Genomic DNA, 23,479 nt, shown 5'->3' on the forward strand with positions numbered 1-23,479 from the left:
ATGTCTTATATTTTGTATACCTGTAATTACTGTTTTCATTATAGTAGGGATTAACACTCTCCATAAAGAGGCAGCAGGTTGCAGTTGTTGATGTGGACTAAAGGAGTGCCGGTCAGATTGAGAGAACCTTCCTCGCTCACAGACATCACTCTTCATCTGTTCATCAAGGCAGTGTTCTTGCACAGACCTGAAGCTATGCGGGGTGGTGCCACTACTCCACTGAGCCCATCACAGTATCCATTCTGGTAGTGATGAGCCCAACTAAGCTTGTGAGAGTCCTGTAGCTACTATATATTCGGCCCAATTACAGAAATATGAACACTTTTAAAAGGTTGAGGTGCACAACTCTAGTCATTAGGAACCACAATGCAACACATTTTCCAGGCATTCTTAAATCAACAGCTGGAGACCTTGCTGGAGCAGTTATTATCCGAATGTTGAATCCTGCATCATATTTTGAGATGTCTAAAGTCAGAGCATGTTTTGAAGTTGAGAAGGGAAGGGAGTTACACAGTACTAAGATGAAATAATACATCTTGCATACATTAAAATAATCCACTTTATTGAACTTTACCTCTTTTAGAACTGTGTCCATGACAGTATCTTCTTGAAGGTTAAAAGAAAAACAAGGCAGTGAAACAGTGTAATAACCACAGTACGTAACGGAAAGGAAAATAAAAACATTTGAGCTTACGATATTTTACACGCTAGTAATATCTTTCAAGGAATCATTCAAATATATTGAGCACACAAAAATATACCATTTCAAAGAATTTCACATCTGATGTTCTATTATTTGGTACATTAGCATGTTCTTGCGAATATCCTTACTGAAAAAGGCCACTTAGAAAAATGCACGTCTTTCAAGTTGAGGCCACAAAACTCATTTCATATTCTGAGGCCCTCTAATAAATATAACAGTTCAAAAAAGGCATATTCACACCAGGTCATTATCTTGTCACTATTATGCCCTAGTTTGAACAGCATATTTTTTGGTCCTGTGCACTTTGTCTTGAGCTTCACAGTTGCATGATGCTGCACAACGCCTAGCTCTATGTTCAGATAAAGGTTCTTGAGACACAAACTACATGAGCCCCCAGCAATCCCCACCCTCTTGGTGGGCAGAAGCTTACTTGCAACTGAAACTGTGAAAATGGGAAGGTAGTCAGAAACTGAGACAGCACTGCATGCTGCAACTGCTTGATATGAACAGAAAAATGAAGATGTGTAGAACAAGCAAAGTTCCAAGTCCTTTTCACTTTTCAATGATAACAAAGCCGCAAAAGAATGAACTGTTCTTGACCCACTGCATGTTGCTTTTGCACCCAAGAGCATCTATTAAGGCCTTGTCATGTACAAGCTTAAGAGGCCACACCACTTTTTCTGTACATCATTCTGACTTTTAATAAAGTCTGTCTTGGGTCAAAAGAGGAAAAGAGGTAAAGCTCTTAATGGGCTGAGTGTTCTCTAGTGAACCGATTGCACTTCAACCCATATTATCACACCTCTTCAAAGCAGGATGACTGACAAACACACTGTCTTCAGTAACATTCCAGTTCTACAAGGCACAAGTCCCTGGGTAAGCCATGCCGATGTAGAATTTATGACAAAAATGTATAAAAAATCCTCTCTAACTATATTGAATTCAATAAATAGAGCTATTGCAATAGTGCCTTTGGACAATTTTTAAATATATTACAAAATGGTACTCTTAACACTCGTGTTGAATTTCCATTACCTGGCATCTCCATAAATAAATAAAAAATGGCAGAATGATGTATCTAGAAACCGCCTGAGAAGCAACAGCGGTCATACGTTGCTGTCTTGTAAGAGTGGCTCCTTGGCCTCCCCAGGTGCCTGGGGGCTGTGGGGGTGGCTGTGGGCTGACAGATGCTTCTTCCAGGTGCTGCTCCGCGGGGCCATGTTAGTGTGCTCAGGGATGAACAGCGCCACCAGCAGGGCGAGCAGCACAGCACATGCCCCAAACAGGAACGGAGGACCAGGGATTATTGAACTCTGCGTGGACAGAAATAAATCACAAAGGGACGGTAATTAAAAAGTGCAGAATGAAGCCCGCCAAACCCAGGATTTTTAGGGGTATTATATATCTTAATCTTGAGACATTCAATGTGCTATGTGAAATGAAATATCCCCTGAAGACGTCTCAGCAGCTGAAATGTTGGATTTACCCCTATTTTTCAGGCTGGGATTAACCAATACATGTCTCCTTGCAGCTAACACATACCAACGCAGCTACTCACTTGACCACAGTTTAGGTAAGACTGCACAGGGGGACCATGAGAGTGTGACCTGTACCCATACACTCCACAGACATCACATTTATAACTCCTGATACCAGCTATTAGTTGGCCAACATCAACTGCAAAAAAATGTTAGTGCCTCACTAAAAGTATCTGAAGATCAACAGCAAAATCTGCATCCAAGTGTGTTAACCTAACCATTCTTACAATGTACTGCAAGTCATGAAAGACTCCTCTGGGATATTGGCATGACAGGTAACATGTCCTGCGAAGAATGATATTCCCTTTTATAAGATAGAGACAAGTTCTATGGTTACATAGAAACTGAACATCAAAATCCTACCTGTCTGGTTTCATATTTGTTTCACCATCTCATACCATTTTGACTACATTTCACATTCCAGAGCATAATTCTGAGAGACTGACACCCAAACCTAAAGATGACGAGTTTCAATGACAATTCCATGAAGCTGGACACTGTACGTTACCTGATGATTGTGTTGAGAGTGATGTGATGATTCAGACTCAGCTCCCAGGCCACTGTTACTCACTGGGAGTTCATTAAGCTCCACATGGAATATGTAGAAAATTAACCCGTACAGCGCCGGTCCCAGGCCATTACACAGCCCTCGAATCCCAGTGATCATCCCCTGAACCACACCTATAAGAGAACGAGACCGTCAGCCTTCCACACACCATTCACAAGAAGACTTAGGTAAGCAGAAATCTAGCAGGATCACATGAAGATACGTACAGGACAAACATGTAGGGTACATTTTAGTTTATTTTAAAAAGTCTTAACCCCCAATGCTGGCATTTAGCACAGGACAAGACATGGAACAGCCCCCTGACTAAAACTGCACCTAACCTCACTGACTGACTGCAAACATGTTGTGCTTCTCTTCACTGTCTCACCAGTTCTAATGAGCAGGGAGAGCTAAGAACGCACAAGCACAGCACAAACATTAGATTAGCTAGTGCAACGATCAAGACAAGATCTTCTGCTCCAGCTCTCAAGGCCAAAAAGATTTCTGGGTTTTAGATCCCTAAAACTCCTAGTTACTGTACTTAACAACTAATTACTAGCTTAAACTAATTTAATTAGTTTCACAGGCCAATCTTATGACAATCAAGAACCATACTGGATGCCCTCTAATCTAGCCATTACACTTAAGACTACTGAGCTCTCTCTTAGTGGATGGAGCATTGGATATTTATGAGCTTTTCAAACAGAACTGTCAAACCAAATGGGTGAAAGAATAGATCTGTCTGACTTCACGACACAGCTTTGTGGCATAACAGAGAAGTTGCAAGATTACAAGTACAAGAAATACATAGTGCTTTCATTTTCAGATGGATGACAGAAACCAACAGCTGAGTTTCTGTACAAAGCGACTTTTTTCTTGCCCTGGGTACCTTGCTGGTCTGCTTCAGCTGTCCTGGATACAAGAGCACTGACTGCTGGGAAGGTATAGCTGCATAGCTGCAACTGCACCAGCAGCCCACATCATCCTGGGGAGAAACCAAGAAGGAAAACTAGTATCAAACTAGAAATATGCATAAAACAGCGACTGTATTTCAGGTTTATAAGATTAAATGTTTGGCTTAATAGTGACAGTACCTGCTTAATAATTTTAAATAACTCAGAATAGGACTGATATTAAAGGTTCACAAATTATGCTTGATGATCTGTGACCTACAGTGTCTGTTAGGAAAAGCTCCTGGGTTTTCTACTCCTACAGAATACAAGGCACATACCAGGGTTCTGATCCAAAGCTGTACCAAGCAAGTTGCAGAATCTGGAAGCCCAGGCCAAGTAAAATAGTGTTCTTGTTCCCAATGGACCGCATCAGTAAACTCAAGACTACAGTCTGTGAAGATAAAGAGGCAAGAAATCAATACTTTTTTACCTTGTTGAGCCACATGTTTGCAGAGAAAACCTCATGTTTTACCTGTGTTTCAGTGTTACTGCTCTGTGAGGAATGCTAAACTGAAGCCATGATTTCATTAAAGGGAACCTCTTATTGCATCCACCCCTGAGAGGGGGGAGAAATACACATTCACTTGTTCTCAGTTTCAGTTTGACGTTTTGGTAGCTACTGTAGTGCACTTCCTGTTTTTGGTTGGGTAGAAAGTGTGCCTGGGACAGATTCTAACATGGAACCTGTGACACTGTTCCATTTCAGATCTCTACTCAGGTTTGCTGGTTAACTATTTAGGAGACGACTTCTTTGCCAAAAGCTGGGGGAAGCTTCATCAGCCTCTGCCGTCAAATTGCTCTGTGGCGCACAAGGTGTACAACGTGAAGACTATGCAGCTGCCAGAGGCCAGGCCTTTCAGCATCATGGTGGACCACTCCAAGTGGTGTGTGACGAAGGGTGGGGGTCAGCACTGGACCTGCATCGCGGACACGAACCGAGAGATCGGTCAAACGAGAAGAGGAGGCGGGGCTGTGTGCACAAGCAGGCCTGGAGTGTGGAAGGCCTTCCTCACAGTAGTTGACACATTTGAGGACTGCCAGTAACACGTGGCTGGCACAAATAGACAAAGGGCTGTTTTTCAAAAGATACTGCATAGTTTTTCCAAGTCAAAGCAAATGGTGGTAAGTAATATGTAAGAAAACTCTGCAGTAGCTCAAGTAGGTAGTGCGTCAACATGCATAGGCTGCAAAGGAACAAGTAAAGGTTTATTCCATGCTGAAAAGAGAAGAAAAGAAACTCAATGTTTCAGCTGTAGAGTCTTCTTCAGGTGTCAGTTCTTGTTTCTTTTCTTCTCTTTTCAGCATGGAATAAACCTTTACTTGTTCTTAAACTATTCAGTACTGACCTTAATAGCAAAAGTGAAATGTATTTAGAAAGGATATTTATCATGAGAAAGTCATGCATCTAAAAAAACATTTTTTAAATGAAGTACTGAATATATGACCCTCACTGTTGCTTAAGATCCAAAAGTCAGGAAACAACTTTGAACCTATACAGTCAAAGCCTAAAGTGGAGGGGGGGAAAAAAGTCAAATTATTTTTGCTGAGGCGATATACAATTATTTCAAATCATAAAAGTACATTCTGTTTGTGTTTCTTTAAAGGCTTGTTTGTAATAAAAGTGCTGGATCTGACCTGACTTCAATTATTCCTGTGGCCCCATTAGGCAGTTCGTATCAAGCACATTATATTGATACTAGTATTCCTGTTCGGCACATATCTGCGACTTCTGTTTCTGTGGATGCGGCTAAAGGGTTTGTTTATCAGGAGTACTGACATCGCGCAGTTTAATAATGGAATGGTTATGCTGTATTTTGATTTTATGACTCAAATCCGACTCCTTGGAGTTAACAGTATACACCCATGGATAGGTATATCCAACTACACGTGTGTATTAGCTTTCAACGCTACACTTTTCTCAAAATATGGCAAATCCAAGTGATCTCCAGTGTCTTTTAAACATAATCATTCAGTTTGTTTTCACAGCAGTTTTGTAATAAATTAATAGTGTAATGCTGACAGCACTTTACACAGAAACCACGCAATGGATGAATATTAAATATATATTTTTACTAGCTAAATCAATAACACCACAGACTACGTATTCCAAAACACAAGACAACCTATGCTTTTCAGAACAGGTGGTTAAGGTTAAATAAAAACAATCACCACATCTTCATATACAGTACAGTTACTACATTATTGATCAACTTGAAGCATTGGATTTTATGACTGTTTACTCTGTGGAGCTGTCCACTTTGACTGGCTTTGTAATAGGCCTGTACAGTTTAAAAGAGAGAGTTTATGGTCACATTTCTATAAAGAATAAGGTTACAGTGCCATGCTGGTGTTTCGATCTGGTAAGAATATCTTAATTCTATTAAACCTTCCAGCATTCCTTAACGATTTACTGATTTTTAAGTCAAAGGCCATACGCCTAGCTGAAGTTAAAAAATATCTGAGGAACTTAAACCATTATCAAGATGGCACTTGAAAAAATAGGAATGTCTCTAATGTTGGGTAGTATTGAGTTTCCCCTTGAAGTCTTGATTTTCTGACCTGCTCAATGCCTATGACCTCACAGTGATGTCACTCACAGTCGTGTTCTTCTCCAGTGGGTTATCTCTCTTTTATAAGCTCAAAGCATGTCAAGAGGGGAAAGACTCTCTCTCATGAGCATGTCAGAGGAGTTTGTGCACATTTCCTCACCCTGTTTCAATTGTGTCATTTTAACCTTTGCTAATCCGATAGGTAAATATTAACGCACATATAAGCCGTGCCCGGGAATGTAGACAGTGGAAACTGAAAAATGAACTTTTCATGGCACAATTTACCAATTTAGACTATTTTAGACAATAGTCTAGTTTTTATATAAATAAAGGTAAATGTAAAGGTGCTTTTTTTTCCTGCACGAAACTGTCTTTCATAATGTAATATTATGCTGTGGATTAAAAACAAAAGATTCTTTAAGTATAAGTTGTTATAATTAAATGCCATTGTATGCTATATTCGTTTATAGCAGTGCAGATGGGTAGCTGTGTCAGCATGCGTAGTCTGTAAAGGAACAATAGGTTTATCCCATGCTGAAAAGAGAACCGAGAAAACACAAAGTTTCGGCTGTGAAGCCTTCTTCAGGTGTGTCTCACAGACCTTAAGAAGGCTTCACAGTCGAAACATCATATTAGTTTATAGCTGTATATTTAATTTGTAAAAAGACGTTTTTGAGCAAAAAATATGTATTTCTAATATCACACTTAAAGAGGGAGTAGAAACTCCATTGAAACAGATGCCCACAGCCACAATTTAACGGCAGCTGATTGTCAGAGCCACCTGAGAAGTGACTTAGAAAAGCCTAATTTCGCAGGGAAATGGTTGTTCTCTTTGAAAGATTCAATTGAATATATGGAATTAATATTCTGTTTGAATGTATCTCATGAATGCTGTTAAATGATAGTACCTACACAGTACTAACTACATGCTTCAAGACTAACATTGAGCAAATTAAATTCTAGAGGCTAAATACTGTATGCAGTACAGTGGGAAATATTGAATTGTTTTGGGAAATAAAAGACAAATTATATTTACAGTGACTACTGTTCAGGGGATAAAGTGAGCTCCTGAAGTGATTATCCAGAAATAACTAATTTATATACCATAAATATAGTGTTGCCAAAGCAGGACAGTTTAGTCCAAAAACCTACTGTTCCCCCTAGTGGAAATCTAATGTTTGTACCGCTTCCCTTGTGCTACAAGAATATTTGCCAGTATTAAATGATCATAATGTATCTCTTCCAGGCTAAAATAAGGTCACTAGTCACTAGTCAGCTAGTAATAATAATAATTAATAATTGCTTACACTTATATAGTGCTTTTCTGGACACTCCACTCAAAGCACTTTAAAGGTAATAGGGACTCCCTTTCACCACCACCAATGTGCAGTATACACCTGGATGATGCGACAGCAGCCATAGTGCGCCAAAACGCTCACCACACATCAGCGGGGAGGAGAGCAGAGTAATGAAGCCATTTCATAGATGGGGATTATTAGGAGGCCATGATTGGTAAGGGCCAATGGGAACTTTGGCCAGGACGCCAGGGTTACACCCCTACTCTTTTCGAGAAACGCCCTGGGATTTTTAATGACCAGAGAGAGTCAGGACCTCGGTTTTATGTCTCATCCGAAGGACGGCGCCTGTTTACAGTATAGTGTCCCTGCTTAGCTTCAGTGGGTTGCCAGTTGTGAGTTGCAGAGTGATAAAATGGATTGTATGCTCTTTATTTACTAGGGATGTGAATTTGAAGGACTGTATCCACATCTTATTGCACCCAGCCTGACCGTGTGGCTCTGCAGATCAATCAGTGAACACACATTTAGTTAGCAAATTTGATCCCTCTGTCATCCACTGAGTCTTTTTCAGACGTTCCAATCTTTGGCATTTGTATGATGTAATCTTGGTCACAAATCCGAATGCAGATTATGTCCAAAAGAAAGGATAATCCTCTTGCAACTAAACAGATAAGCAGTATAATTGTTGATGACTGTAATTTTCTTTGCTCTCACACTGCAACAGAAATGAAGAAACTGACCTCTGGTAATTGCAGAGCCCTTCTCCACAGCATTGAATTGGATCAAGTGATTAGACAATGGATGGATAATATTCCATGTGGCATGCTGCTGTGACTGAGAATATTGAGGACAACACCTGTATAACTATAAATGGCTACAATACCATAATTTACCATGATTAAAATTGCATTTCTACACTTCTTTTCCATCCCAAAGGATCCCAAAGTCTGTCACGCATTGTTCACCATTATACCAGCAGATCCTCGGAGCTACAGATGAAAAGTGGTTGAAAAGTGAGAAATTTCTTTACCAATTATTTTAAGGAAAAATTTAAGGTAGGCCAGATTAAGAATTCCTGAGTGAAATCTAGCCAGAATATAGAGGGGTTAACACACCTATTCATATAAACGAGGATCTTAAATAACCAAGTATGAAATTTAAAGCACGGCATTGCTACCGTACAAATACCTTCAGCCAAACCGAAAACAACCAGAACACATCTCGAGACTGAGGAATTAAGAACCTCGTGAAATGGCCGTTCCGCTGTGACGTCATCCTACCGTCGCACCCAAAATGATGTCTGTACGTTTTCAATCCCTTTCTGCAGCTACCCAGCTACAGATACCATCTTTCCAATTTAACAGCTTCTTCCTGCATATTAGGTGTCGTTTTAGACATATCTAGAAAAGACACATACAGACACATCAACCGCCAAAAAGCAAGACTGGGCAGAGAGAGGGTGTTTTCATCCTTATTTCACCGGTGAAGCCCAACTGAAAGGAACTAGGAGACAGCAGAGTGCAAGAGTAGCATTATAAAACGCTTTAAAAAAAGGGTTTATAAGACTATAAAACCTACTGTATATACAATATACTTCTATAGGAAATTAAGTCTGAAGGTGAACCGGACCCCTCGTCACATTACGAACACTACAAAAAGTAGTTATTTTTAGGATATTTTCTTCAGCAGCTCCACTTGCTTTCTATAACAAAGTTAGGAAATGGAAGGGCACATCGCAGTAGTCACTGAAAACTAGGTCTTGATATACAGAAAAAATATATAGTTTTTAAATATAGTACAGTTGGAGATTTCCGTATGTACTGTGGCCACTGTCTTGTTATGTTGCTCTGTACAAATGACTAATCAGTCCGCGCTTTTAAAACAAGTGTTTATTACTTTGTATTATTATTATTATTATTATTATTATTATTATTATTATTATTATTGTTATTATTATTATTATAGGTGTAAATTATTAAAAGGCAAACCGTGTGTTATATTTTGGGGTCTCTAGGCTCCACTGGCAGAGCCAGACTGTTTGGGACGTGTGACCACACAGGTTTGATACCGTGAAGGCTTTGAGTTAGAATGGCGACATTCAAATTAAACATTAAATCGGACATCGCCTTTTTGTCTGGATTTTCTAATTAAAACCTAATTATAAATATATATAAAAAAACAAGTCCGTCCTGGGACGAATACTGTAGCTTCCCTGCTGCAGCTTTTAATGACGTCTTTACTTAACTTGTACACGCTGGATACGTCAGATAAGGCAACTGCTTTGCAGATCTGACGTTATAATAGACAACATTTTGGTTATACAGTGGTTTATGCTCAAGTCCGAATAATACAAAATAAAGTCTAAACGCTCACGAACACGACGGAATTGTTTTCTCAAAATAGATTAATTGATTAATGGATTAATGGAACGAGATCAGGGTTAAAATGGAGAGAAAGAAACCGGGATCTGGAGCTGTGAGTGTATTATCCATACTTTTAAATATTTGAACTTTTAGGTAGTGAATCGTAAAAAAATCAGCATTAGTTTAGCTTTAAAATGTAAGGTTTAGTAAAACAGTTAAAACATACACCTCGTAGTAATATTTCTAATACTGTTTTAAATGCTCTAGAAGGTAAAATAAATGGAACGTGATTTTAAAAATTCCAGCTATGTGTTCTGTATTTTATGGGAATATACGTACTGTACTTTTCTTTTGTTGTCTTAAAATGTCTCGGGTGAGAATATGCCTTCCCAATCTAAAACTCTAAACAGACTTAGAGAATCAACTCGTTTGTGCAGAAGAAAAAAAAAAGAATGTTATGAACTGATTTAGCCCTCTGAACACCCTAGGGTAACTCTTCTTACCTATCTATAAAAAGATATGTCAGGAACCGTGGCCCTTAAATGCAGGGACTGCTTTTAAAAGTTAGTTTTGTAGCTGATTATGCCACCTAGCAATTCTAAAGACCTTTTCCCCCAGCAACAAGTTCTTTTTATCTTCCAGAACCACTAGTGCATCCACAGACCAGAGAACACAGTCATCCTACATCATTTCCATTTTTATTACAGTACTTTGCAATTCCAGTATCTATTATAGCCTAATCCACAGAACACAGATTACAACTTATCCACTAGAGGTACTTACATACTCACAGAACACATTGCAGACCAGCTCAAGAGCCCCATTTGACCCCAGTTACCAAAACCAGAGTTCCAAAGGAAAAGTCCAGCTGCAAATATTCTCCCAAACCCAGCCCCAGTTGGAGACCTGGTGTGCCTGCTTCTGTCATAGCAAAGAAACTCTGTGTAGTCTTAGGGATCCTCCTCAGTCCTGGCTGAGTCCGTTTTTTAATATGCCCCCCCCATTTGTCTCTGAGTCAATTTTTTGAGTAGAGAGGGGAGGAAGACAATGCCTTCCTCCCTTGCTCACTGTAGAGAGTCCCTGGTGTCCAAACCCTCTCCTGGGTGCTGTGGTACAAATTGGTTATTCCTTTTTCTTCTGTTTCTGTGTGCTCTGGCTCTGTCACTGGGGTTATTAAAGCCCCCCTACCTTTCTTTGGGGGGGAGGTTGATAGTTTTGGGTGTAAGCAGAGCTAACTTCTTGGGGCTCATTGATCAAATGGCTATATACAGATGGCCAGGTGTAAGATTGCTCTAGAACATTCTAGATTTTCTAGAATTGTTATGTTCTAGATCCACCTCCTCAGTCTGAGGCTCGGCTAGGCCAGTTTTGACATGCCATGTGTCTTCTCTGAACTGTGTGGTAATTAACAATGTTTGCAATAGCATCTTTATCAGTAGGAAGCCCCAGAACAAAGAAAGACACATATTACCACCCTCATTGAAGTCACTGGTCATTCTATACAAACTTCTATGCAAAGTCAACATTGTCCTTGATACCTGCTGTTGCCCCCACACCCATTTTATTTCACTCTGTGACAGATGAAATCATTTCTGCCATCAGCTCTGCTTGTTTTTTCTGGCGTTTTGGCTGTGGTTCTGTGAGGTACGATAGCTATGTTCTGTGTTTCAGGGCTGCTATACCATGCTGTATGCACTGCAGGGAGAGCAGCAGCTGTTGGAGAGACCCATCGGCACTAAACTGCCGTTAATCCCAGGGTCTAAACCTCAATTTTGCAGGACTGCTCTTTCGGAGAAAGTAAGTGTAACCTAAAATGAAAAGCATGAATACATTTATTCTTATTTAAATCCAAACATTTAAATTGTAAAAAATGACATGTTTATTCATGGTTTTCTTTCTTTTTAAGGGTAAACCAACATGTAAAATTGTATAATATGAAATGATACCTGGGACACATTAACACATTTCTGTGTGTGTTAGTATAATGTGGTTGCTGTAATGATAAAACTGTAAGCAAACTGTCTTCCCTTGACATCTTTGTGCATATAACATCAGGAGTAAGGTTATATATTTTTCTAGACGCAGTATATTGATCACATTATTGAAATTCAGCTGTACTGTATGCCTTAAAGCTTATTGTGCTTACTGTCTTTTTGCAATGTAGTCATTTTTAGTTGGCTACAATGACTGAGAAATTGGAATTTGATTTTCAAGAACATAGAAAAAAATGATAACAGCGATTCTGGAGTAGTCTTCCAAGAAACTGGCGACAGCCTTCGGAGGGGGGAGAAAAAAAACATTCTCATTTTTATGTTCAGAAACATAGGGGGATACATATCTGTGTTTACCTATACATATCATGTTTTAATAAAATACTTACCTTCTATTTCAGCTGCACCAGCCATCTCCTGACTTCACTCTGACTGATCCCCACGGTTTCCTTTTGGATTCGAAGTACAACAGCCTCCATGACCCCCACCTGCGCACCTATTACCATCGCAAGGGCATGCAGGAGTCTCTGCAGAACAGAGGCTTAATCAATGAGCAGGAGAAAGTAAGGCTGTTTGGAGTTTGTGCAAAGAATGAGGCTTTTTTGGTATGGTGAAGGAGTGAGGTGTTGTAAAAAAAAATAGACCAGGTTCTAGCTCATTTAGCTGTAATAGTTTCCAGTAGCGTGATTTAACTCATGTCTGCACTCCAGCATAGATGTATTCGGTGGGCAGGCCTTTGGTTGTAATCAAAGCATGTAATAGTAGATGTAATCAAAGCAGGCCTATGGTTTGTGCTAAAGTCCTTATGCTCAATAAATATTCAAACACAGAGTACTTGACTGTGCTCTAGATTTGTAAAATAAAAATAAAAACATTTAACCTCCTAGACAGTACTTGAAACATGTTTTGTCTGTTTTCAGGTCCTCTGCTCTTTGAAAGAATACAATCAATATCATAACTACCTTAGCAATGTGAAGTTGCAGTATGACAAAAATTATGTGACTAAACAGGTAAGTGTGATGTTTTTAAACAACCGTCCATCTGATTCTGACTCTTCATCATAGACTTCTGCCTTTATCCAGCCCGCAATCAGTAACGTTTCTAGATGAAGGCTTCCATAAGATCTCTCCATTATGCACTTTTGAATATACTGCTGTCATCATGTCATCTTCAAGGAAGTCTCTACCTTGACTGTGTTTGTATTCTAAGGATCAATTTCAATGTTTTCTTTCAGTTTCTTCTCTAATTGCTATGAAGCTCATTTCTGTTTTAGTGTTTTGACGCTGATGATGTTGTTGCTTATGTTTGTCACTGCTCTAGCCTATTTTAGCTTCTTCTTGTTAGTTCAGCCATACTGTACATCTTTTCATGATACTTTGTGTTGTTTATAGCCCATATAGTCCTTTCAGCATGCAGGATATGGGTTTCATATCATAAGAAAAGTTACGAATGAGAGGAAGCTCTTAAGCCTGTTTGGTAATTACTTGTTAATTGGTCTGTGAGTCTCATCCAGCTGTTTCTTGAAAGAAGTCAGCGTTCAACAAGCAGACTTGACTGTGAGGATTTTGAATATTTGAAACAGGTCGCCTTGTAGTCTTCTCTGTTCACGATAACAGAGTTAAAAAAAGATAGTTTTTTTTATTCATTGAGGCTGGGCAATATATCTGGATGTTTTTCTTTGTGGTAAACCACTAATTGTACCACCCGAATCGGAGCATTCACTGCTTATCTGTACTGCTCTGTAGACTTTAATCCATTTTCAGTGCAAACAAATGTATTTTTCCAAACACATGTTAATACAGGCAGCTTTTGTGTGTAGTCCAAAACAGAATTTATAAGTCTTCTTTGCCAGACAAGGCTGAAAAACGACTTGAACTTCCATCCATCCCTTTCCATCCACGTCATCTAATCTAACCGCCTAATCTAAGGGCTGCAGGGAGCCGGGGCCTATCCCAGAAAGCAACGGGCTTAAGGCGATATACACCCTTGACCAGAATTAAGTCCATTGCAAGACACACACAGACACAAATTCACTCTAGAACCAATTAGACACCTTTTTTTCTACCAGTATAGTATGGCTTTGGACTGTGGGAGCAAACCAGAGCAAACCGTGAAAAACCCATGTGAATATGGGGAGACCATACAAACTCCACACAGACAAATCACCTCAGGCTCAGAATAGAGCCCCTGGCCCCAGTGTTGCGAGATAACAAGGTTAACCACTGTATCCAAGATATACATCTTAAATTGAAATGTTTAGATCAACAAACTACAGTAGCTCAGCCTTCACTCTTATACATATGCAAACACATTCTATCGGTGTGAGTTCAAATTAAAAATCTAATGGAAAAAGTCAGTGTTGGTTTTGAAGTGAACACTCGGCTATAATAGTGCTTAGGAGAACCTTGCAATGAAGGGAGTGTGGCACTCTATTAAAAGGCTGTGCTGGCTTTCAGAAAACAATAGTGAAGAAGTTCTTGGAGCTCCAGGAGCAGAACGAGATTCCCAGGGATATCAGCTTCACCGATGTGAGGGAATGGCTCCTTGAGGAAGGATCCAAGAATATTTCAGACCAGTTTATGGCTAACAGAGACAGGTAATAACATATGGAAGCTCCTCACTCTTTAACAGCAAGTTCCTGCCTTTTGGATTCCTGATTTGTTGTATTTGTATCACATTTTTTTTTTGTTTCGCTGTAAATATGTGTAAATATTTTACTGTTATGCTTAAACATTAGATGTCAAGAATACAACTGTAAGTAAAGGTTTGCCTTAAGTTAATTAATTGTGCAAGCAAGTGGAAGTCTTGACTGAGTCAAAGTTTTCCAAAAGATGAACATTTGCTCTACGGAAATACCACATTCACAAATTCCTCTGCTGCTGTCTGACATTGCCTTGTGGATTAAGCTTTCTTTTCTGTTGTTGTTTATGAAGGCACCAGGCAGGAGCTCCGAAAACAGAGGAGATATGCAGTGGTGAAATACAGCATATGAGAGGTCTGCAGTACAGCAGACAGGATGAGGTATGAGAATACAGTTTGATTTATTTTGACCCAGGGCTGCTCCCGGTCATCACCTGGATGACAGATCTTTAATAGCTGGTTTCCTTCTGCATCTTAAACTGATTAGAGACATTTATATCAACTCTGGCAAGTGACCTTGTGACACCTCTGTAAATACAGCATGATTGGGGAGCAAGCAAAAGATAACAGGATCTCTAGCATAACTGTTTTAAAAGATGTTCTCTTTCTGACAAGTAATTAAGCATTTTATGTTGCAAAATGCGAATTAAAAAAATTCTCTCACCTTATACTTTATACGCCTCTTCCAGCCGAACAGATTTCTGCAGAGTGGATACCCTTAGTGAATCATGTTACTGTATCGTCACACTTAGACTTCAGACACTTTTTATATGCTTTTATGAATCTTACATTCCACACTGTAGCTTAACTCACTTTTAAAACACATAGTTTATTCACCCCTTTCATTGATTTATCAGCTTTCAAATCACCAGCATTATCAATATATAGTATTTAGCCTCATCGGTTTTCTACATCAGTTTAATCATGTTTCTTGTTTTTTTTCACATTTTCACTGTACATTGCTGTATGGTATGTTATTTTCCCAGTTATTTTGTCTTTGGGCTTCCCAGACCACATTCAGCTGCTGAATGCTCCTAATATGCTGAAAAATGCCCAAAGGCCTCAATTGCTAGATTGTAAAAAGGGGAGAGATTCAGCTCCACATGATCTAACAGAATCCTCAATAATTAATGTACCACCTATAAGCAGGTGACATATATAAATATAAATGTCTAGTAGCGTAGCTGTTTTGTGCTCAACACAATCTAGCTTTCTGCTGTTTCTCATCTGCTTTGCCTTTTCACTGACGGCTCTACAGATGTGGAAAATCAGAGAAAGGGCTTTACAGATGAGGATAGAGGAAGATGCCCGGAGGGAGGTGCGACAGGCCCAGCTGAAGAAACAGACCAGAGCTAGAAGGCACAAAAAGGTACTGGAGTAATGGATGTTTGGATTCATCCTCTTAAGGTGAACTTTTCTTCATGCAAATTCCGGACTTGACACTGACCTTGCAGGTATATTTTGTTGTATTTCCAAGATGACCACCTATAGGTTTAAATTAATAACCTAAACGAATACTTTTTGGATCCTCAGTGACCACAATGAGCATGGTATGTTGGCACCTCATTCAATTCATGGTTATAGCACTGCATCTCCAAAGCCCATGGTTTATCTCCAGCCTTGGGCACCTGCCTGTGGGGCATTTATTCTGCGTGTTGTGGATTTTAATTCCATGTAACATCCCAGAGACATGCTGCTTTGCATAATTGGCTGTTCTAAAGTATCCCTCAGGGGTATCTCCCCAAGAGGATCCAAGAGGGTGGTTGATGATCTCTCCTCTTCATTACCTAAGCATTAGAGGAGAGACATTGCTGCTTCAATCTCTTATACCCAGTCTGCAAGGTTCTGAACTACACACAGAGTCTTTCATCCAAGTAATGTTGGACCCAGCCTTTCTTCTTCTGAGCTCTGACCAGACCCAGCTTCCCAGCTTCAAGGTGCTGTAGATTGAGATGAGATTGGAGTCTCCTGTAGTTTTTACTTGAGCTGGAATTTCAGTGGTGCCCAACAGCTTCTGTCTGATACTAAATTAAAATGTGACCTTATGGACGGGAAGTTTTCTACTAGCAACATGTTGGGTTGCAAGCTAGTTCATTTGTCATTAAATACTAGAGTAATGGAAAAACATGTGCTTTTTAATACAAGATGTTCAACAATGAGATGGACCTTTTCATCTTTTGTTGAGAGGCTTTCCTTTTTCTTTAAAGAATAGCCACTTGTGAAAGGTTTTCTGTCATTCTCAGGCATTTGAATTATATGAAAGGAAGGTTGCTCTCCTGCAGCAAAAGCTAAATGAGAGTTTACAGGAAAGGAAGGATTTTGAGAGAGAAATGCAAGACAGTATTAAAAGGCAATATTTTAAAGAAGTACTTCAGTCTGGAAAATAGGGTAAGCTTCTAGATCCAATATTTTGCAGTGGTACAACTGAGATTTAGTTCACAATTTAATGTGTTTTAGTTTGTTGGCCAGAGGGAATGATGCAGGTTGACAACATATTGATCTAAACTATCTGAAAGGACTATTCAACTAAAAGGATGTTTTCTCTGTGGCACAGCTTCTACTGAGATCGTTAGCACGGAGAAAAGAGATGTTACCGTTGCTAATGAGAAGAGTTCTAAAATCACCAAAGGTCAGTATTTTAATTTGTTTCTAGAAAAAATAAAGGTTTTGAAAAACGTTATGTTTTGACAAATTTTCCAATGCAGCTGCAGAGAAATTAAGTGGGTGCTGATATTGGGTGAAAGATATTGTGAAAGACAATGGAACATATAATCCAAAAAATCAGTTTAATTAAATTCAGTTTTATTTGTATAGCTTACTCAGATAAAAACATGTCAATTGTTTTGTGTCATTTAATCAATATTAAATGATTAATGCACAAGTGTTGGGTTTTGAAAGCTTGGTAACATCTACTGTTAAGGTTGAGGAAGGTTCCAATTAAGTCTGGGGATCTCTGGGCAGCCATTGTGCCACAGTCTGGTGCAGTAAAATTGTTGTGAGCTAAGGTGTGAAAATTATTTAAATTATATGGGTAAACAGATAAATAAATCCTAATCAGCATCCTAATTTTATCTATGAATAAATACATGTTTTCTGCCTTTTTTGGATGTTAATTGGATTGATCACTTTTTTATGCATGCCATGAGAATTCTAATGCGGCAATAATTCTTTTCTCTTGGGTCAGTTCATATTTCACCTGACTCCACTGAAGAGGTGACTACTGATTCCAACTGGTTTCATGAAGTCCCTCTGATCAGTCAGCTGTCTGATGGGTAAGTCCTACATGCTGCAGTTGTGGTATGTTAAGCATCAGTGCGTACAGAAAGTTTTTATTTTAATCATTTTAGTATGGTGATGTTTAAATGTTTAAAGAGGAACTGTTTTCTATTTTTAACTCACTTCCCCAGCTGCGTTCGTTAAATTGCTTTTTCTCTCTTTGCAAATGCATGAATCAGTCTGTTAACAGTACAGTACATGTGCACATTTTCGTGTTAGCTCATGTGCATTTTTCCAAATCCTAGATATAGTTTACCATAGACTGGCTTTGTTGTAATGACTAGAACATTGACTTTGAATATTGATATTGACAATGACTAGAGCAGCAGTCAAAATACACTAACTGAACCTTCGCAAAAATAAACTGTTGTATTGTACTTATGTATAACTCTGATCATACTGCATTACAACAATAATATATTAGTCATATTAAAACACATTTCTATCATAATAACTAACAATATGTTGTGGCACCAGTATAAAATGTGAAATTTAGCTGAAGTATTGACAGTGGGAGAAATGTCTGGTCGTGTTTGAATGGATGTTATGTTTCAATCAACAACCACCAGAGGGCAGTAACAACTAAGTAACACTTAGTCATCAAATGTGTTGAAAACGCATTTTGGGCTTTGTCCTGAATGATGCAGCAGCAACATACAGTTGTATGCAAAAGTTTGGGCACCTCTGGTCAAAGTGCATGTTTCACAGAATCTTTAAATTCTCTAAGGTCTAATTTCTATGAAGTTAACAGGGTACAAACATAAACATGACATATTTCTGCACATTTCAATGAAGAATTACTATTTATTTTCTGAATTTAACTGTATTTGTTATGTGTCAATTATGCAGTACCCAGTATGAAACTGGTTAGATACATTGCGCCTGACCAAGTAGTTGTTGTTGAAAACACAATGATGTAAAATACCAGTGATCTTGCTTCACATAGGAACACAATTGTACCATACTCGCTAAAGTGTTATGGAACAGTTGCAGATTGAAGTTTAAGATTTATAATTTCCAATGTGCTATTTTGTTGCGGTGATTTTTATTTTATAAGCCTCTCATATTAAAGTTAAAAACCTAAGCAAGTTTTAGACATTCAGTAGGTAAATTGAAAAAGTACGAACACAATCGTGGTTAGGAGGCCATCTTTTTTACACAGGAATATGCTTTAAAATAGATTAATTGTTCTGCCACTAGAAAAGATGCCTATATATTTTTAATTAGTCACCATTTTTTAATATTGCAAAATAAAGTTAGTATTTTGTCCATGTAGTAGCAATGTCACACTAATTATTTTTTATCATAATGTTTTTTAATTAAAAATTTACAATAACAATAACAATAACAATTTATATGGACAGGTAAGGTACACTGCTTGTAATGTCTGAATGTAATGGATGCATTTTATTTTTCCAGATAGCTTCTTGAGGTTAAAATGCACAGTGTCATAACTAAAGAACAAATGTAAAGAAATATGTTAATTTGTTCCTTCAGTACAGTAAATCCTGAATTTTAGTCCTAGCTGTTGCTTAGTGGTTCCTTCCCTGACATGTTCAGATCAGCTCCCACTAGGTTTTGATTGAGAGAATATTAAGCTGTCCAGGTTCCAAGGGGGTGACTTCACTTTCTACCATAGACTCGATGCCAAAAGAACCCTTTGACACTGCCTCCTCTGGAATGAAACAGGGGTCTGCACACTTAATTATTTATAAATTAAGGGATCCACTTAAAATATGCAATACTGACCATTCTATTTCTTTGGTTAGACTGGTATTCTGTTGTTCTTGCTTCATTTATATATTAGAAATACTGTACTGTATATATTTTTCTATACATACAACCTATATCTATAATAGATTTTTACTATACTGTATAGACAACAGTATATTTGTATTAGTTGCATCTGTGCTGGCATTCAAAATTTGGTTGCAAATTTCTAAATGTTAACATGGGAAACAACGAACCCTGACAAGTAAGTAAAAATAGGTCTTATATTGATAGGTGATAAATGTTTTGTTTGCACTGAATTGTATTGAAACAAATAAATATCTGCAAGAATCCAATAAAAATGTTGCTGCTGCTCCTCAAACTTCTAGAGGCAGCACAGAAACAGGATCCATTGATCGTACTTTTGACTTGAGTTCAGTTGCAAAAGGCATTGTAAGGACTTTATTTGGAAAGCTCAAATCTTTACTCACCCAGACTGAAGAAGATGTATCTTGTTCCAGTTCTCCTGCTCAAAGCAATGCAAAGAGCTCAAGTGTCAGCTCTTCACCAACAAATTCAGTGTTTTCTGATTCTGTGTCAGATATTTCAGATTTGTGCACCTATACAGTAGAAACTGCTGGAGCCATTTGTGAAGCAATGAAAAAAGAGTTAGACCAGGAGGTTTATTGCACAACAGTGGCAAAGAAGGCTTCAGATGAAAGCCTTCTGGCTAGAGAGGTTGTTACTTCAGTTTTGGAGTACCTTGAAGAGCAATATATTTTAGACACCATTATAAGCCCTTCACCATATCCTGAAGACTGGGAGAGATAGCTTTCACTGCATCTGTTCGACCAATAACAGGTGAAGGTTCTAACTGGTCCATTTTGGTGCACATGAGCTGCTCGGTGCTCCGGGTTTCCATATCATTGTCAGCTTGAGGAGCATCTGAAGACTCAATATCTGAATGTTGGAACTTCATAATTTCTCTCCCAAGAGAATTAACTATCTTTTTGGCCAGGTTCTCACTCTTGGCTGCTACTGCTTGCTGTAAGTTGTCTTTGGAACCAGCACTCTGCAGCAGTTCTCTGTAAATACAGCTGGCCACTTGTTTGACAGAAACCAGCTCACATTGGATATTGCTTCCCATTGTTGGATTACATTCTGAGGTATCTGGGGCTGTAAATAGTTTCTTCAGCACATTGTCAATAATGCCCACAGCAAATTCACTAAGCTCCCAACAAGATAAACTTTCCATAATCTGTTCTTGTTTCTCCTCCCTCTTTGGAGAAATAGGATGAATTCTTAAGAGCAGCTTAGTTAAAATTTGTTTCACAATATCTGAATATGGTAGCTGAGTATAGTGAGTAGACATCGCGAGACAACGGAACGGGAGAGTAGAAGGCGGGAATATATGGTGTAAGGGAGTGATCTGTGTAGTTAATAAAATAGTTAAAATAATATAAGAACGACTCTTTATTAAGATACACAACATTTATTGCGACGAGAGATGAGTGCTTGGCGAACTCAAAGCGAGCAGAACACTGCAGATTTTAGTTCTCGTGCTGGTTGAAACGAACTTTTGAATTTTCGGACTGTTCGTTAAGCTTGCGCCATGGAAGATACGGCCGCCGCGCCGAGAAGTTTTGCTTATGCCCAGCTTTCTCCACCGCTTCCACTGAACCTCGGAGCTCCGGATTTGTATACGGAATACAAGACATGGATGAAGTCGTACAGATGTTTTGAAATAGCCAGTGGATCTACAGAAGCTCCGGATGCCTGAGACGGGCTGCATTACTGCACTGCATCGGGGCGCCCCTGCAGCGGATTTTCGCCAACCTCGCTGGAGAAAAAGGTACATATGAACAGACTAGCTGCCTTAGACGCTTACTTTACACCGCGGAGAAATGTGGTTTTGGTACGGCATAAATGTAGGAATTCGTCTCAGGACGAATCTGTTGATGCTTTTGTGAATTCACTAAGAGAACTGGCTAAATCGTGTGACTTTGGAGTATTGGAAGCTGACATGTTAAGAGATCAACTTGTGGGAAAATGTGCACATAAGAGACTGCGTGATAAATTGTTGTAGGAGGGCTGACTTTAGAAAGAGCTCTTACAGTCGCTTACAATTCATGAAGCTGCTCAAGCAGAATCAAGAAATGCTTTCTGACCACAGTGACAAAGCCAGAGAGAGTCATGTTTACTTCACAAGAAACAGTGAACGGGGCGCTCGTTCAAACTTTACAAACAAAAGCCGAGCAGCCGGACGCAGTCAAGCTAGAGATATAGAAGAACAGGGGACGGCTGACATATAATCATATAATCTCCAGGCTTCTCTCGGGTCCCAGAAGCTAACAAGGTGTCACACCAACAGCTGATGAGCAGGGCTTATCCATAGTGTCTTCTGGCTGGAAACTGTTTTCAAAACCACTTGGGAGTGTTGGAGAAAAGCCTTTTGGAGACTTTGTCATAGAAGACTGTCGTTTTTTTACTTCTGACTGTTCGACCAATAACAGGTGAAGGTTCTAACTGGTCCATGTTGGTGCACATGAGCTGCTCAGTGCTCCGGGTTTCCATATCAATGGCAGCTTGAGGAGTACTGGACTCAGGGCTGGAACAGTTTAGCTGGATGTTCTTTAGCAGATTATCTGTGACTCCATGTACTATTTCAGAAGAAACAAGAGAAACTTCAGAAGACAGAGCACTGGGTGTTGCCTCTTTGCTGTGCTCACTAGTTATTTTAATATCACCCATCACCTCATCAATGATCTCACTTGCTTCTCTGCTAATACTGGTCTCTGGTGAAAGGGATGAACATCGGGAAGCTGAATGTGTCAGCTTGGAAATGTTGGTCACCATAGAACTGATTATGGTTTTGACCACTGTCTCATTTCTGGTGGCTACAACTTTCTGTAGAACCTGTTGGGATCCAGTTTGACACAGCAATTCATTGTGAACAGAGCTGGCAACCTGCTGAATCTTGTGTGGTTCATGAAACACATCATTATCCTGTTTCACAACTGTTATCTCCTGGTTTTCGGACGAGTCCTGCAACACACTGTCAAAGAGGTCCACAGCTATCTGACTCAACAAAGACACTCCTCCTCTTTTATCAAAGTCGGGTATATCTGCAGTAGCAGGGTTTGGTTTTGCATAAGGGGCTATGCTAATTGGAGGAATTTGAGAGAGTTTTTGGGTTGTATTACAAATACTTCGTACAAGATATTGAGATTTGTTGTTTTGTTGAGATTTAACTCCACAAGTCTGAGTTCTTGTGTCCGTCCTATCCGAGCCCGAAAGTATTACAATATGTATCTTTATAGCAGGTGGTGTACAGCTTTTTAGTATAGATTACACTTTTCTAAAAAGTATTTAAAAAATAAATGCGATTACAATCTAATCTTTCCACGTTTGATCCCAAGAAAAATAAATCTAAACGGGGAGAAAGCTATGCTGAAAGTTTATTAAGATACTTAGTTGACAAAGATATCAATTTATGTTGCATTTGTCTGATTGTGAATAAAAAAAACACATATATTTAAACCCGCGTTTGCGATTTAAATCAATATAAATGTTTATATTGTAACGCATAGGTGACTATTCATTGTTATTAAAATTACTTAAATTCGATCAGAGTGGGAGTCAGGAACCTAACCCACAGCGCCACCGGCAAGGTCATATGCAGAGTGCTGAAAAAGCACTACAGAAACATTATCAACAGACAATGTACAGCGTGTACTATTCTTGTGTTGCGGTACATGAATATAATGATATCGTTATTAATTTCTTTAGATACGCAATTCCATATTATATTCCCTTTTAATCAAATTCTAAAAGTATGCTTGTTGACTCCGGTATCACGTTAGTTAAAGACTTCGAAGCTTAAAATGTTTAGGGAGAAATAAAATACTGGT

General features: G+C 38.9%; 1 protein-coding gene and 2 long non-coding RNA genes across 5 annotated transcripts in view; 2 read left to right on the forward strand and 1 right to left on the reverse strand.

The window, feature by feature from the left end:
- Positions 1-23,479, forward strand: part of LOC148652275 (uncharacterized) — a 74,143-nt gene that overhangs the window by 48,849 nt on the left and 1,815 nt on the right. The window contains exon 1 of one of the 2 annotated variants that reach the window (XR_015925038.1): positions 20,168-21,420. The exons of the other annotated variant lie outside the window; for it this stretch is intronic. This is a non-coding gene — a long non-coding RNA (uncharacterized LOC148652275). Of the gene's footprint in view, positions 1-20,167; positions 21,421-23,479 lie in introns of those variants that run through there. 2 annotated transcript variants of the gene reach the window in all.
- Positions 542-12,392, reverse strand: LOC148652279 (uncharacterized). 2 transcript variants are annotated; one of them, XR_015925270.1, is made up of 5 exons: positions 12,332-12,392; positions 4,020-4,132; positions 3,678-3,773; positions 2,750-2,922; positions 542-2,016 (listed from the first exon to the last, which is right to left on the reverse strand). It is a non-coding gene; the product is annotated as an uncharacterized LOC148652279 (long non-coding RNA). The 2 variants fall into 2 exon arrangements; XR_015925271.1 differs by lacking the exon at positions 12,332-12,392 and adding an exon at positions 4,214-4,335.
- LOC148652280 (fibrous sheath-interacting protein 2-like) lies at positions 11,635-15,969 on the forward strand. The gene is made up of 6 exons (XM_088598940.1): positions 11,635-11,748; positions 12,344-12,505; positions 12,863-12,952; positions 14,399-14,538; positions 14,876-14,963; positions 15,841-15,969. The coding sequence occupies exons 1-6, from the start codon at positions 11,635-11,637 to the stop codon at positions 15,961-15,963; spliced, it is 717 nt and encodes a 238-aa protein (XP_088455066.1). The 3' UTR covers positions 15,964-15,969.

This window comes from Lepisosteus platostomus, chromosome 11, assembly GCF_059453375.1.
Source record: "Lepisosteus platostomus isolate fLepPlt1 chromosome 11, fLepPlt1.hap1, whole genome shotgun sequence".
NCBI classification, from domain to species: domain Eukaryota; kingdom Metazoa; phylum Chordata; class Actinopteri; order Semionotiformes; family Lepisosteidae; genus Lepisosteus; species Lepisosteus platostomus.